Consider the following 13,589-nt stretch of genomic DNA (forward strand, 5'->3'; position numbering starts at 1 on the left):
AATTGATCCACGAAATGAACGGCGAACATATGCGACCTCTGCTAAAGACTTTCCTAAATTGCTGGAGATAAGAAAGGAATCAATAAACAAGGAAAGCCCTTGCACATCAGAAAATTATACTACAAACAGATTTAATTCTGTTACAGATTGGGAAAATAGAAGAAATGACACATATCTAAGTAACCTCTGTTCGAAGAAAGTGCCACCAGAATCTGACCGGTCTTATGAAAGTTTTAAAAAACAACACGGGGAAAATTTTAGACTGCATTCTGCTTCACAATTGAGGAAAACAATTAAACCTGTTTTGATAATGGACAAAAATAAACACAAGGATCCACAAATTGCGTCAACATCATCAGCAGTGGGTAATTCAAGTGAACCTGTGAGCACGACGTGTTCCTCTAAGGAACAGGAGAGAAAATCAGATTCGATTGGACGCAGGACAACAGCAGAGAGTCCTTCTCAGAAAGAATCGCTAGTAAATCTGCTACATCTAATAGCAGAACTAACCACAACAATTTCAGTGAGTGATGATTTATTATATATTAGGAAAATAATATTAAAATGTAACGAAATTTCTGTACAAATTTTAAAACTAATTCAAGACTTACAAGATTTCGGGGACACCCCCTAATTTAAAACAACAATGTGTTGCCAGCAAAGAAAAATCTTGCCATTAATAATACAATGGAATTTAAGATCCTTTTCTGCGAGGAAACTTCAATTAATTAAAATAATAGATGAGTGTCACCCGTTAATTATTTGTGTTAGTGAGGTATGGGGTTTAAAATCAGAAAATATTCATATTGCTCACTATCATACTATATTAAATTATTATAATGTGGGAAATAAGGGTGTGGGAATTTTTGTTCATGAAAGTGTACCATTTCAACAAATTCAGTTTAATTCAACACATGATTTATTTTCCAAATATAATGTAGAAGTGGTCGGTATAAAAATGCAGTTAAACAACTTACTTTATAATATTATTAGTTTGTATATTCCATCTCATTATACTTCTCAACAAATACAGAGCTCTCATCTAAATTCTCTTTTGTCTGGCTTTCAACATCCCTTTATCATAACAGGAGATTTTAATTGTCATAATACATTGTGGGGTGATCATAGAATTGATACTTTGGGAAAGACAGTTGAAGATTGGATGGATTATAATAACTTGACAGTTATAAATGATTGATCTCCAACACATGTACCACCAAATGGAAACAATATGTCCTCAATTGATCTAACTTTAATATCTGATAACCAGTGTTTTGAATTTGTATGGGAAATAGACTTTGATTTACGAACTAGTGATCATTTTCCATGTTTCATCACGCTAACATCATCTCAAAAATTTCCAAAATTAATAAAACAAAAAACAATTCGTAAGTGGAGCGTAAAGAGGGCAGATTGGATGAAATATAATTCAGTTTTAGACTTAAAATTTTCAGCTAAAGAATATCAAAACCAATATACTGTACAATATGAAAAATTTGTGGATATAATAACTCAAGTTATGGATTATGCCTGTCCGCGACTGAAACCGCAATATGATCGAAATTTTCCTAAAATAGATTGGTGGAATGAAGAATGTTTTCAAGCAAAAAGGAAGCGAATACAAGCATTGAAACAATTTGTAAGTGCTCCTTCACCTGCAACTTTGATAAATTTAAAACGAGCTACTGCAAAATCTAGAAAAGTATATATAAAGGCTAAGAGATTTTCATGGCAAAAATATTGCGAAGAAATAAACCCTAAAACAAAATTAGACGTTATATGGCGCAAGAAAAAGCACATGTAAGTCGGACTTTACCTTTGTCCACTGAATGGAAAACTGATTTTATTAATAAAGTAATTCCTACACCCTTTACATCATCCTGCGAACCTCCTAATATATTCTACACGTTCTCATCTACATCAAAATACTCAAAGGGGTTCACATCCTCTATCACTGTAAATGAAATTCATGAAATTCTTCAAGGGTCTAAAGATTCTGATCCTGGCATTGATGGAATTACGTATTCTATGGTACGAAATCTTCCACAGAATGCACTAAGCATTTTATGTAAAATTTACAATCAAATATTCCTATCGGGTAAAATTCCTGTTGCATGGACCTCTCAAATTATTATGCCAATTCTAAAACCAGGAAAAAACCCTTCGTTGGGTCAGTCATATCGCCCAATAGCTCTTAGTTCCGTATTGGCAAAAATTTTTGAGAAGCTTTTATTAAAGAGATTAGAGTGGTTTATGGAAGGTCAAAAGGTATTTTCTCCCAGACAAATGGGATTTCGTAAAGGTTATGGAACCCAGGATGCATTAGTAACATTATCTTCTCATATTTATAGCGTTATTAAAAAAAAAACAATCAGTACTTTCAGCCTTTATTGATATTCAAAGTGCATATGACAACGTAGATATTAATGTTCTATTGAGACAACTACAATTATTAAAAGTGCCTCATTGTATACTCATATTGACATGGAAATTGTTATCTAAAAGACAACTTTATTTTCATTTTGGTTCAGAAATGGTAGGTCCAATATATATTGGACAAGGACTACCACAGGGAAGTCCTCTTAGCTCATTATTATTTAATGTTTATTTATCAGATATTAAAACAATAATAGATTCCCCATTTCAGTTTCTACAATATGCTGATGATGTATGTATATATTTAGACTCAAACAATCACTTGAAAGATTTTTCAATGTTTGAAGATAAATTAATAGAATTTAACCAATGGTTAAAGCAGAAAAAAATATCAATATCTTTAGAAAAGTCCAAAATAGTAGTATTTAAACATAAGGGTCTTCAAAATATTTTCAACATTAAACATAGGAGATTACAAATTCCAATTGTTTCACAAGTAAAATATCTAGGTGTATACTTTGATGCATCATTATCATGGCAGTATCAAATAAATATGATGAAAAATAGATCCGATAAAATATTTCATTTATTTAAAGCTATGGCGAATACCAAATTGGGAGCACATCCTACCAGCATGCTTATGTTTTATAAGAATTATTATCGAGCAGTATTAGATTATGGATTAATGGTCTTGTGTAATCTTCCAGTAACAAAACTTTCTCCAGTAGAAGTCCAGCAACGAAAAATTCTAAAAAGATGTTTGGGATTAATGAACAGTACTCCTAATGTAGTGGTATATATGGAGTCAGTAGAATGTTCGGTTTCTGTGAGGATAAAGTTAATTGCAATAAAAATGTTATTTAAAATACAACATTCACCATGGCATCCATTCAATGATGTTTTATTAAATCTTTTAGAGCTGCATGATTCAGGAATAACCAATGATAAATCAGCTACCCTTTGGGTACAACTATTTAGTAAATATCACCATGAATGTAGTCAAGTACTCATAGCAAGAACATTGCCAGTATACTCGTTAGAATTTCCCACACAAGCAATTCAAAATATATATATCCCGAAATATAATCATTCAGCTGAGTTTAGAGAATCTTGGGAAGACTTTTATCACATATATACAGATGGGTCTAAAACTGAAAGTGGAGTAGGAGCAGCTCTTTATGATACTGAAAGAAATATATCAAAAATGTTTAGGTTACCAGTGGAGGCATCCATATTTACAGCAGAAATATATGCGGTATATCAAGCTTTGATTTATATTGGTACAGTTCCTGAACAGAAATTTCTAATACTGGTTGATTCGCGAAGTGTTTTACAAGCAATACAATCTAATTATAAAAATTTATTTAAAATATCACCATATGTCATCAATTGTATTCGTGCAACTAATAGCTTAATTAGCAATGGAAAGGTAGTTCATTATGTGTGGGTAAAATCACACATTAATATTTACGGAAATGAACAAGCAGACAGATATGCAAAAGAAGCTGCTCAAATGAATGAAACAATCCAGTTACCATTGCATTACACAGATCTTCTTCCGAGGGTTAAGAAGAAAATTTTTGAAGAATGGAACTTATGGTGTAATAATGCATTAAAAAGCGTTGGTGAAAGTTATCGTCCTTATGTTGATTACAATAGAAAAAAACCTTGGTTTTATAATTGTAAAGGATCAAGAAATGCAATTGTTTTAATAAATAGACTAAGAAGTGGTCACGCGAGAACATATCATCATTTATTTAAAATACACATTTTAAAATCTCCGAATTGTGATTGTGGTGATTTAAGGGGTGATGCTCATCATATTATTTTGGAATGTCTAATTCACTCAGAGAGAAGAAAGACTTTATACAAAACATTGTCAAAAATTAATGTTCCTTTCCCTATTAATATGACTTCAATGTTGTATGCTCCAGATATTAGAATTGGATATGTTATACTTGCTTTTTTGAGAAAAGCTGATATAAAATTATAATATACTTCTGTTACTGACTGACTTAATGTAGTTACATAAAATTGTATTTAAGAGCGTTTATGAACTTTGTGTGTAAAATTTATATTAAAAATGTTTATTATGTACTTATAATGTATGCTGGGCATAAACAGCCATCTGTAAAGCTGTAAGTCCAATAAATCTTTGTTGAGTTGAGTTCTTGTCCCTCGCACGGGAGGGGGAGCAACTAGTTTATTCTCAGATAAGTGAAGTGTGTTGAAGCATGTTGTGTTGCAATTTACTGCTTTTGAACTATTTTATTTGTATTGTGGAGTGCATATTAACAAGATTATAAGAAAATATATACTGAAACAGAGTCATATAAAACCAAGAAACGTTCGATTGGAGATGAAACTGTTAATTAAGAGCCAACTGATGGATTTTTGTGAGTTAAGCAAGTAATTAATTGATTATATTCTTTAGACTAAACAGCGTATACCAAGATTCTGCTTAATTAATCGATAACGAGAAACCACTTAACGGTTTTGTTTGTAGAACAAGAAGGTGAAATGTTGATAAGGAAACGTACACAGTTGTGTGTCACGAAGGTCTAGTGAAAAAGTGTTTACAATTCCATCCCCACGAGACACAATATTTCCGCCAAAATTAGATTAGGTACTATTATAGTATAAGGGAAACACCTATAAATCATATTTTTTACATTGCTAACGTACTATTTTGGAATGCGGAACATTCCCTAAGGTGAAATAATGCATTTCTAACTAAGATAATATCTATTTCTTACATTTACGAGTACTTACTGTTACTTGTTATTTCGATTCTGTAACACATAATGGCGGGCGATAGCGTACTGGTTCAGGGTGCGTTGTGCGAGTGTTTTGTCGATTTATGCTGTGTTGCAACCTTGTTCACTGGAAAATACCTACTTTCGTGCCGGGATTTGAAATTATGCTAATACGTCGGAAACCATTGACGTTAGCCTCAAAAACCATTGACGTTAGCCCCACAAACCATTGACGTTAGCCCCAAAAACCATTTTCCGTAAGGTTAGGTTAGGTTAAGTTAGGTTAGGCAAGCATAGTTAAAAGAAATTAAAAAAATTAAAAATACTCGACACGTCATGTTCTAGTGAAAACACGGAGAGATTGAAACACTGACTATGGGGTTGCATCATCTTAACACACGGAACATTGTACTCTCGTGCTGAAAGCAAATGGCGGCAGCAGAAACAGTGTGTCGGACAGAGATTTTCTCAGAAAACGACATGTTTTCGCATTAAAATGGATCAAAACTAAATTCATGAACTTCTACAACGCTACAGAAAATGATTTCCGTAAGTACTTTCTCCTGTAAATTTGAAGAAATCCGTTTCCCTTATACTATAATGTTACCTTAGATTAATTTTCATATTGATACTTCTACAGAATGCATTTACCTTTCAGTTTTTACAAGATTACACAATTGCAAAACTTTTTATGAAGTAAGCAACTTCCCTCCCTGAAATTACAATTGCTCAAGGGCTAACGTGTGTATGTCTGTTTGGAATCCAGTTGCTAAGGGTCCGAGTCTGTAGATGTCGTTCCAGACTTCGGTATGATATTTAAAAATAATTATCTAAAAAAAATTCACTTTATTATTCACTTATTCGGACACTTCAAGCACATATCTATATAGTTTATTTATTGTCAGTATATTTTCTTTATTGTAATTCCAAAGTTATCATATTTCTGTTTGATTGATTTGATTTATTTTACCTCGATTTTCTCCAACTTTTGGCTAATTTCAAAGTTGAGAACGAATTGTGATAAGATGAAATTGATTGATTGCTTATACTAAATATATTTAGAGGTTAGACGAGACCGAAATTAGAACTTAACGTGTGATTATAAATCGAGACGATACTGCTAAGTCTCGTCTTAGTACCACCCCTACTTCCGTATAATTAGTCCTAAATGTAAATGGACATTAGTTCATAAACAATAAATTTACCTTCATCATCGTTTTCGTGGTTAGTTTCTCCACTCTCCCTTGTCTTTTCTCCCAAGTAAGGGCTGAGACGAATTCCACCAAACTTAGGAACACAAATATCTGAAAACAAACATAAAAAATACACATTCTCTAAATGGTACGCCTAAGGATTTAGAAATTGGTTAGATATCCCCACTTAGAGCTCACAGTTCGAAGCATCGGATTTCTGTGAAATTTGGTACAAAGGCTATGCAAACCATAGGGAAGCGAATGCTGACGAAGAACATAGTTCAAATTTTTACCACCAGGTGGAAATGTGGTGCTTAGAATTAAAATGTTCCTACTCAGAACACTCTGAATCCGTTCGAAGCATCGGACTGGGCGAAATTTGGTACAGAGACTATGTAGCCATGGGGAAGCGAATGCTGGCGAAAAATAGTTCAGATTCTCACCACCAGGTGGAAATGTGGCGCTGAATTAACAACAAAAATCGAGCCTGCAAAAGTTTTTTTTTAGTTTATATCACTACAGAAGTGCGCAGATATGCGCCCCGCAAATGTGAATTCCATCTTGGAAGCGTAAGACAACGTGATCAGTGATTCAACAGCATGATGTTGCTAACTGTTTCACCTCATGGTGAAATTTTGAACTTTCTTTTTTTCTTCAGCATTCGCTCTACCCTGGTCCCCACAGCCTCTATACCGAGTTTCACCTAAAAATGTAGTTTCGAATGAGCTTCAGAGGACTCTGAGTAGGGGGTTTAATTCTAAGCGCCACATTTACACCTGGTGGTGAAAATTTGAACTATTTTCCTCGTCAGCATTCGCTTCCCCATGGCCTCTATAGCCTCTATACCAACTTTCAGCGCAATCCGATGCTTTGAAAGGGCTCCAGAGCGCTGTGAGTAGTATGTTGTCCAAGTTCATTAAATTACTCGGCAATGAAAAAGCCTTCGGAACGTAACTGATACATACAATGATAAAGACTCACCACACATGCGAGCATCCATATATCGATAGCCTTGAGGTACGACACAGGCGGCAAAGACTTCTGGATCGCGGAGAACTGCGTGGCTAAGGTGAGGAGGGTGGTTGTGACAAGCGCCACCCTTCCGGGAATAGCATTCACGTCTATCCAGAAGGACAACCAGGAGATGGCGACCAGGATTCCCGAGGGTAAGTACACCTGCCAGATAAAGTAGTGGTAGCGCCTCTGGAACTTCACCACGAACCCCAAACAGCTGTACACACCTGTTGATATAATAATATTATCATTAATTTCCGATTTCTTCAGCTACCCTGGCAACCATGCTTAATTTACATTGACGCTTCAATCCGTAATATGTCTAGATCCATCATACATCGAAACTAGTTTCTAAATCCAAATTGTTCTTGTATGTCCGTATTGCTTGCGTTATAGAAATACTTATCTTGTAGTTTACAATTGTTACAAGCATATAAACACAATTTTTGATGTAACGTTTCGGGAGAATACACGCTCATTTCCTTTGTTAGCACACAGTTATAACAATGGAATAACTAAACTAACTAACTCCCTAGCCTTCTTAAACCCGAAGGTTCATGGCTGCAGCAACACAGGCCTTCCATTTTCCCTATCTTGAGCTAGTTCTATATACTCTTTTCCATCCCTACCGATTTCCCTTAGGTCCATCTCAACGTTGGTCTCAAGGTCCCTCCATCTTCGTCTTGGCCTTCTTACAGGTCTCTTACCATCAGGTTTCCCATCAAGAATCCTGTAAACTCCTCTTTCCTCTCCCATTCGTGCCACATGGCCTGCCCACCTAAGTCTTCTTGATTTAATTATTCTAATAATATCTGGACATGAATACAAATTATGTAGTTCTAAATTATGTAACCTTCTCCACTCACCTGTCTCCTCATCCCTTTTAGGTCCAAAGATTTTCCTAAGGATCTTATTTTCAAATACTCTCAATTTATTTTCCTCTTTCAATGTAAGGGACCAAGTTTCACACCCATATAATACTACAGGCAAAATTACTGTTTTGTATATTTTAACTTTTAGTTTCTTAGGTATTAAACGAGAAGACAAGAGTTTATGAAGAGAGAAGTAACATGCATTTCCTGAATTAAACCTACTTTTTATTTCCTCTTTAATATAATTTTCATTTGTTAATATTTCTCCTAAGTATTTGAATTTGGAAACTGGTTCAAACGAGTTGTTATCAATAATTAGATTTTGATTATTACCTAACACCTGGTTTCGGCCTGTAAGCATATATTTAGTTTTCTCTTTGTTATATAACAATGGAATACATTTAACAAAAAACAAATTAAGTAGTTACGCAATGAATCTTGTCAATAATGTTACATTGTTGGCAGTAGCGGCGATTGGGTTCCAAAACCGGGTGGGGGCAAGATGCCAAAGCTGGGGGGGGGGGGCAAAGACAGTATATTTCCCTATGTGCTATATTTATTTGAGAAATCCTGAATACAGAGAAGAGAAAATAACAAATGAGAAGCACGCACACATACACAAACACACCTATATATATGTAACAATAATAAAACAATAACTAGAGTATAACAAATATTAATTACTCTTCAGCTGCTTGATGCACGCCTTTCTGAAAGCCTGCTTAGTATATGGAAGCCTGGAGGATCATTTTGTGTATTGTACCTTGTTTGTAGCCTTTGGAGAAATGGCTATTGTTCTAAGGATAGCCTTGAGGCTTTTGTGTAAAAGAAGTTGTTGCATTTGCTGTAATTACGTAGGGTCCGCATGTGAAGATGTGGCAAGAGTTTGTTACTGAAAAGTTGTCCATTCATGATTGTGAAAAGAAATGTTAGTTCTGAAACTTGACGGCGAAGGGAAAGATCGTGAATTTGAAGAGTGGATAGAATTTCGTGTTTGGAAAAGTTTGCAAGGGCTGGACATCTATGTTCGACTATTCTGATGAAAAATCTACCACTTTGTTTGTTCTCTTTATGTTGATATCACAGGCCTTTGACCAAATACAGGAACCATATTCACGAATGGATACAACGCACATTGTAAAGTAGGTTTTGAGGGCAGAAACATATGTGATATCTGTAAATCTGTAAATTAGGCCAAGGGTTTTCATGGCTCCAGAAGTTATGTAATCTATATGGTGGCTGAAAGTGAGTTTGCTGTCGAAAATGACTCCAAGATCTTTGTGCTGTTGTACGAACGGGATAATTTTGTTGCATAATCTATAGGATGGTGCTGTAAAATTGGATTTGAGGGTAAACCTCATGCGGGGCAAAAGTGGCGAAAGTGGGGGAGGGCAACTGCCCCCTAATCGCCGCCACTGAGCTGGAATATAACAACTTTACTGTCAAACAAGGAATATGTTATTATTATTATTATTTTAAATGAATATGTTATAAACTTTTAATTATGGATCCCAAATATTATCAGGCAATTAAAAAAACTCCATTCTACAATACTCTTGGCAAGATTAATTGTTTAAATGCTTATTTTTGTTTTTGTTAAATGTATTCCATTGTTATAACTTTAACAATAATCAAACTAAAAAATAATTGATGAAGGGAGCGTGTGTTCCTCTGAAACGTTACATTAAAAATTGTGTTCATATGCTTGTAGTTGACGTAAACTACAGGACAAATAATTCGTAATTGGAAACCACCTCATACTTTGCCTTACCCCTTGCTTCGCCAAAATACACTTCTATGCTGCAGTTGATACCTGACACCGACTTCCTTACAAACTGTGGCATAGGTGGCATTGAATTGTCCATCTGCACATCCGAATCGAATTCCAGCTTTACATCTTCAATTGAATGGGAGTCTGAAAGAAGTTAGAGAAAAAAAATCAAGTCTTGTCAGAATTTTGCGATTTCTGTAACACAATAAAATCCTTCTTTGAACATATGTCTGTAAGTTTTTTTTTGGATCACGGATTGAAAAACTGGCGGACTGTGGTAGTAATGAAATCCAATGACGTTAAAGTCAGATTATTTTCATTACAACTCCAGCTGACCGCGCGAGTCCAGTTAGCGAGCCTACCAACAGTCCAGAGCGCGAGCAACAGGTATAGCGATAGGCGCTGGGTAGAATTGACGCCAGCGGCTCGTTTGTTCATTGGCTGCTCCGGGATTTATGACTCTCTCCAAAACTGCCAATGCAAAACAGCCAGAGATATTACTAAAGTAATCTCACTCTACCAGAGAAATTTGTTCAAGTGGGTTCGCAGGTGAACGAAATATTTCCAGGTTTTAAGGTCTCGATTTTTACTACACTTTCGTTTATCGTTCTGTTCTTGCTCTCACGTTTTCTATCTTTCTTCTCCTCTGTTTCTTTTTCCTCATTTTCTTTATCTACCTCCTTCTTTTGTTATCTTCCTTCATTTTCTCTTCCTCTTTCTCGTTTTCCTCCACTTCCTTTGTTACTTTATTTCTTCTCCCTCAGTGTGTTTCAATCTTCCTGTCTCTTTCTCCATTCTTTCTAACTTTTCCTCTCATTCAACAACTTTCTTTTTTCTCTCTCTCTTTCGTCTCTCTGCCACTACACCTTTCTATTCTTCTTTGTTCTTTTATTTCACTTTCATTCGTTCTCTACTCTCTCTTTCTTTCTTTGTATCTTTCTTGATTTTCTCTCCCCCTTTCTCGTCTTGTATCTCTCATTTTCCTCCTCTTTCTCTGCTCCTTTATTTCTTTTCCCTTCGTTTGTTTTCATCTTTTTGTTTCTTTCTCCATTCCCTTCCTTCTTCCCAACTTTCCCCCTCATTTTCTCTCTTAACTCCTTTCTCTTTTCTCTCTTTCGTCTCTCTATTATTGCACCTAACTTTTCTTCCTCTTTCTTTGTTCTTTAATTTCTTTCTCATTCTCTCTTTATTTATTCATTCATTCTCATAGATTAGTGCTCAGCGGGCAACTGGATGTTCTGTTAAGTCGTTCCAAATGCTCGTCGAAGATCGGAAAGATATGTATGTAACATATTCGTGACAAAACAGTGAATTTGTGCATCCATCAACTGTGTTTATGTAAATATTAGCCAGAAATTACATAGCTCACATATGAAGCAGTCCAGATAGTAAGTACGATAGACCGAAGTGCATGTCACTTCAGTCAACGTTGACTTAGTTCCCGCACTTTGTCGAACCTACGCGAGACACCGATGTTTAACATGATCCTTCGTAAATAGTATGCCATTTTGTTTAGTAAATACATACAGGGTGAAAATATCATGCCAAAGTGTAGTGAACGTCATGCGTCACTTCAAAATGGATACCTTGTAAAATGTTTAAATATACAATTTTAAGAAACTTACAAATGAAATATTAAATTTCAGACCTAAATTTAAAGCTTTTTGAGTTCGAAATATAATTCGTGCTCTGCGGTAAAATATCGAGTAACAACTAGAAAAATACAACTGTGTGAAAGCAGGCAAAATGCACATGTCTTGGGTATGAGAACAACTCTAGTGGTTCGGATTTTAAATTACCTTGTAGATCCAGTCATACATTAAAATCTTGATTGGCGTTGCACGAAAATTACTCATGTAAGATCTTTGGGTGGGCTAAAACTCGATGGTGACGTAAGAATACACCATTTAGAACTCACCGAAAGATGGCAGCAAAATCGATAAAGCATGTATTCGGTACCAATATTTCAGAATTAAATGAAATTGTTAACTGTAGACTGAAAGTAATGATTACAGACAAATTGCTTAACGAAACAGCAAGGAAGTTAAATATGACTGTGGCAGATTCACATTTAGACACTTTTGCGAAAAATCCGGTTGAATGGACGAAACCTCTTGAGAAGTGTTCTTAAAGCTACACTGGATTTGTCACGTACACAAACTCTATTGTTGTTGTTTGAGGTAGAGGATCATAGATGGCAGCATGCAAAAGAAACGACGCATATATTTGATGATCCATAAAGCAGTTTTAGAAAGTGGGCCAGAGATAGCAGCACTCAAGAAGACGTTTGGCGTTGTGAAAGGAGAAGGAACAAAGAGATGATGTGGTGAAATAATGATTGTAGATATTAATACTAATTATAATGAAAGAAATAAATGAACTTAGTACAATAACATTATATAAATAAGGTGGAAAGGGTAATAATAAATAGTCAGTAATAGAATAAGTGATCATTATACAAAAGTAAAGAAGTCGAATTGTAATTACGATTCTGAGTCTATTTCGGTTCCCCCGAACTGAGAGTTTCGTGCGGCTTTTGGGTTGTTTTTCCCAGGTGTAGCGCCATTGCACGGTAGGCACCCAAGCACTTTTGGTAGGCGCATCTATTGCAGCTCCAAGTTAAGGTTAGGGCCGCCCAGGCGACGATCCTTAAGTAACCCCTTTCTCTTTGTTTGTCTGGGAGATCGATTTTCTTAATATTTCCGTCAATTTGGATAAGATCGACAAAGAAGCCCAAAGAAGAAAAAATGCACAATATGTAATAATTACAAGAAGAAGAAGCATTAGTAATTACAAGAAGAAGAATTAGTAATTACAAGAAGAAGAAGCCTTAGTAATTACAAGAAGATGAAGCCTTAAGAAGAAGATGTCTTATTAATTACAAGAAGAAGAAGGCTTAGCAATTATAAGAAGAAGAAGCCTCAGCGATTACAAGAAGAAGAAGCCCAAATAAGAAGATTGGCTACAATTAATAAGAAATAAAAAGAGAAGAAAAATATTGCATGAAAAGATTTCCAAAATTATCTAATATTTGTACATGATTATTCAAGAATATATTACGAATTGTACCCTCCGTAGTGGGTTAAATCTTTGTTTCTTTCCATATATTCGTAGTGTTAGTCACCCTGATCTGTGCCCAGAGGTATATCATTGTTTCTACCCTGTGCTAAGCTGGCAGATGCTCACGTGAGAGGACGTGGCAGATTTTATGTAATGCTTTTGTTTTTCGATCATATGGAATTATTGAAACACACTTACAACTTTCCATATGTAGTCCACACTCCTGAGAATCAAAAGGATAATCCTTGAAGTCAAAATTGCACATGGTCGTCACGAGGTACCTGCAAATAAGCAATAAATAAAATGTCCTTTGCGTACGGGCATTGGACACTTGCGAGAAGAACGGGTCTACCCTTCAATAATCAAGAAACGTATTTTTAATTCCATTGTATGATCAATTCTGGTGCATTTCCATATAAATATCAAAATGAATTAATCTCAAAATTATTAATGCTTTTAATTGCATCGAGGTTTAAATGTTTGTGAATGCATATAATTTGCATATTTCACCAACAAAAATTGAGGACTAAAATTGGTAAAGGATGTA

At 35.1% G+C, this 13,589-nt stretch overlaps 1 protein-coding gene across 1 annotated transcript in view; it reads right to left on the reverse strand.

The window, feature by feature from the left end:
* The window catches only part of LOC145980252 (glycine receptor subunit alphaZ1-like), a 57,611-nt gene that overhangs the window by 1,678 nt on the left and 42,344 nt on the right, over positions 1 to 13,589 (reverse strand). Inside the window, exons 6-9 of the mRNA XM_083113262.1 lie at positions 13,241 to 13,323; positions 9,983 to 10,126; positions 7,307 to 7,566; positions 6,338 to 6,436 (exon numbers count right to left, since the gene is read on the reverse strand). Of these exons, the coding sequence (XP_082969388.1) occupies positions 6,338 to 6,436; positions 7,307 to 7,566; positions 9,983 to 10,126; positions 13,241 to 13,323 (586 nt within the window). The remainder of the gene's footprint in view (positions 1 to 6,337; positions 6,437 to 7,306; positions 7,567 to 9,982; positions 10,127 to 13,240; positions 13,324 to 13,589) is intronic.

The sequence above is a fragment of the Lepisma saccharinum genome, chromosome 27, assembly GCF_977018435.1.
Source record: "Lepisma saccharinum chromosome 27, izLepSacc3.1, whole genome shotgun sequence".
Lineage (NCBI taxonomy): Eukaryota > Metazoa > Arthropoda > Insecta > Zygentoma > Lepismatidae > Lepisma > Lepisma saccharinum.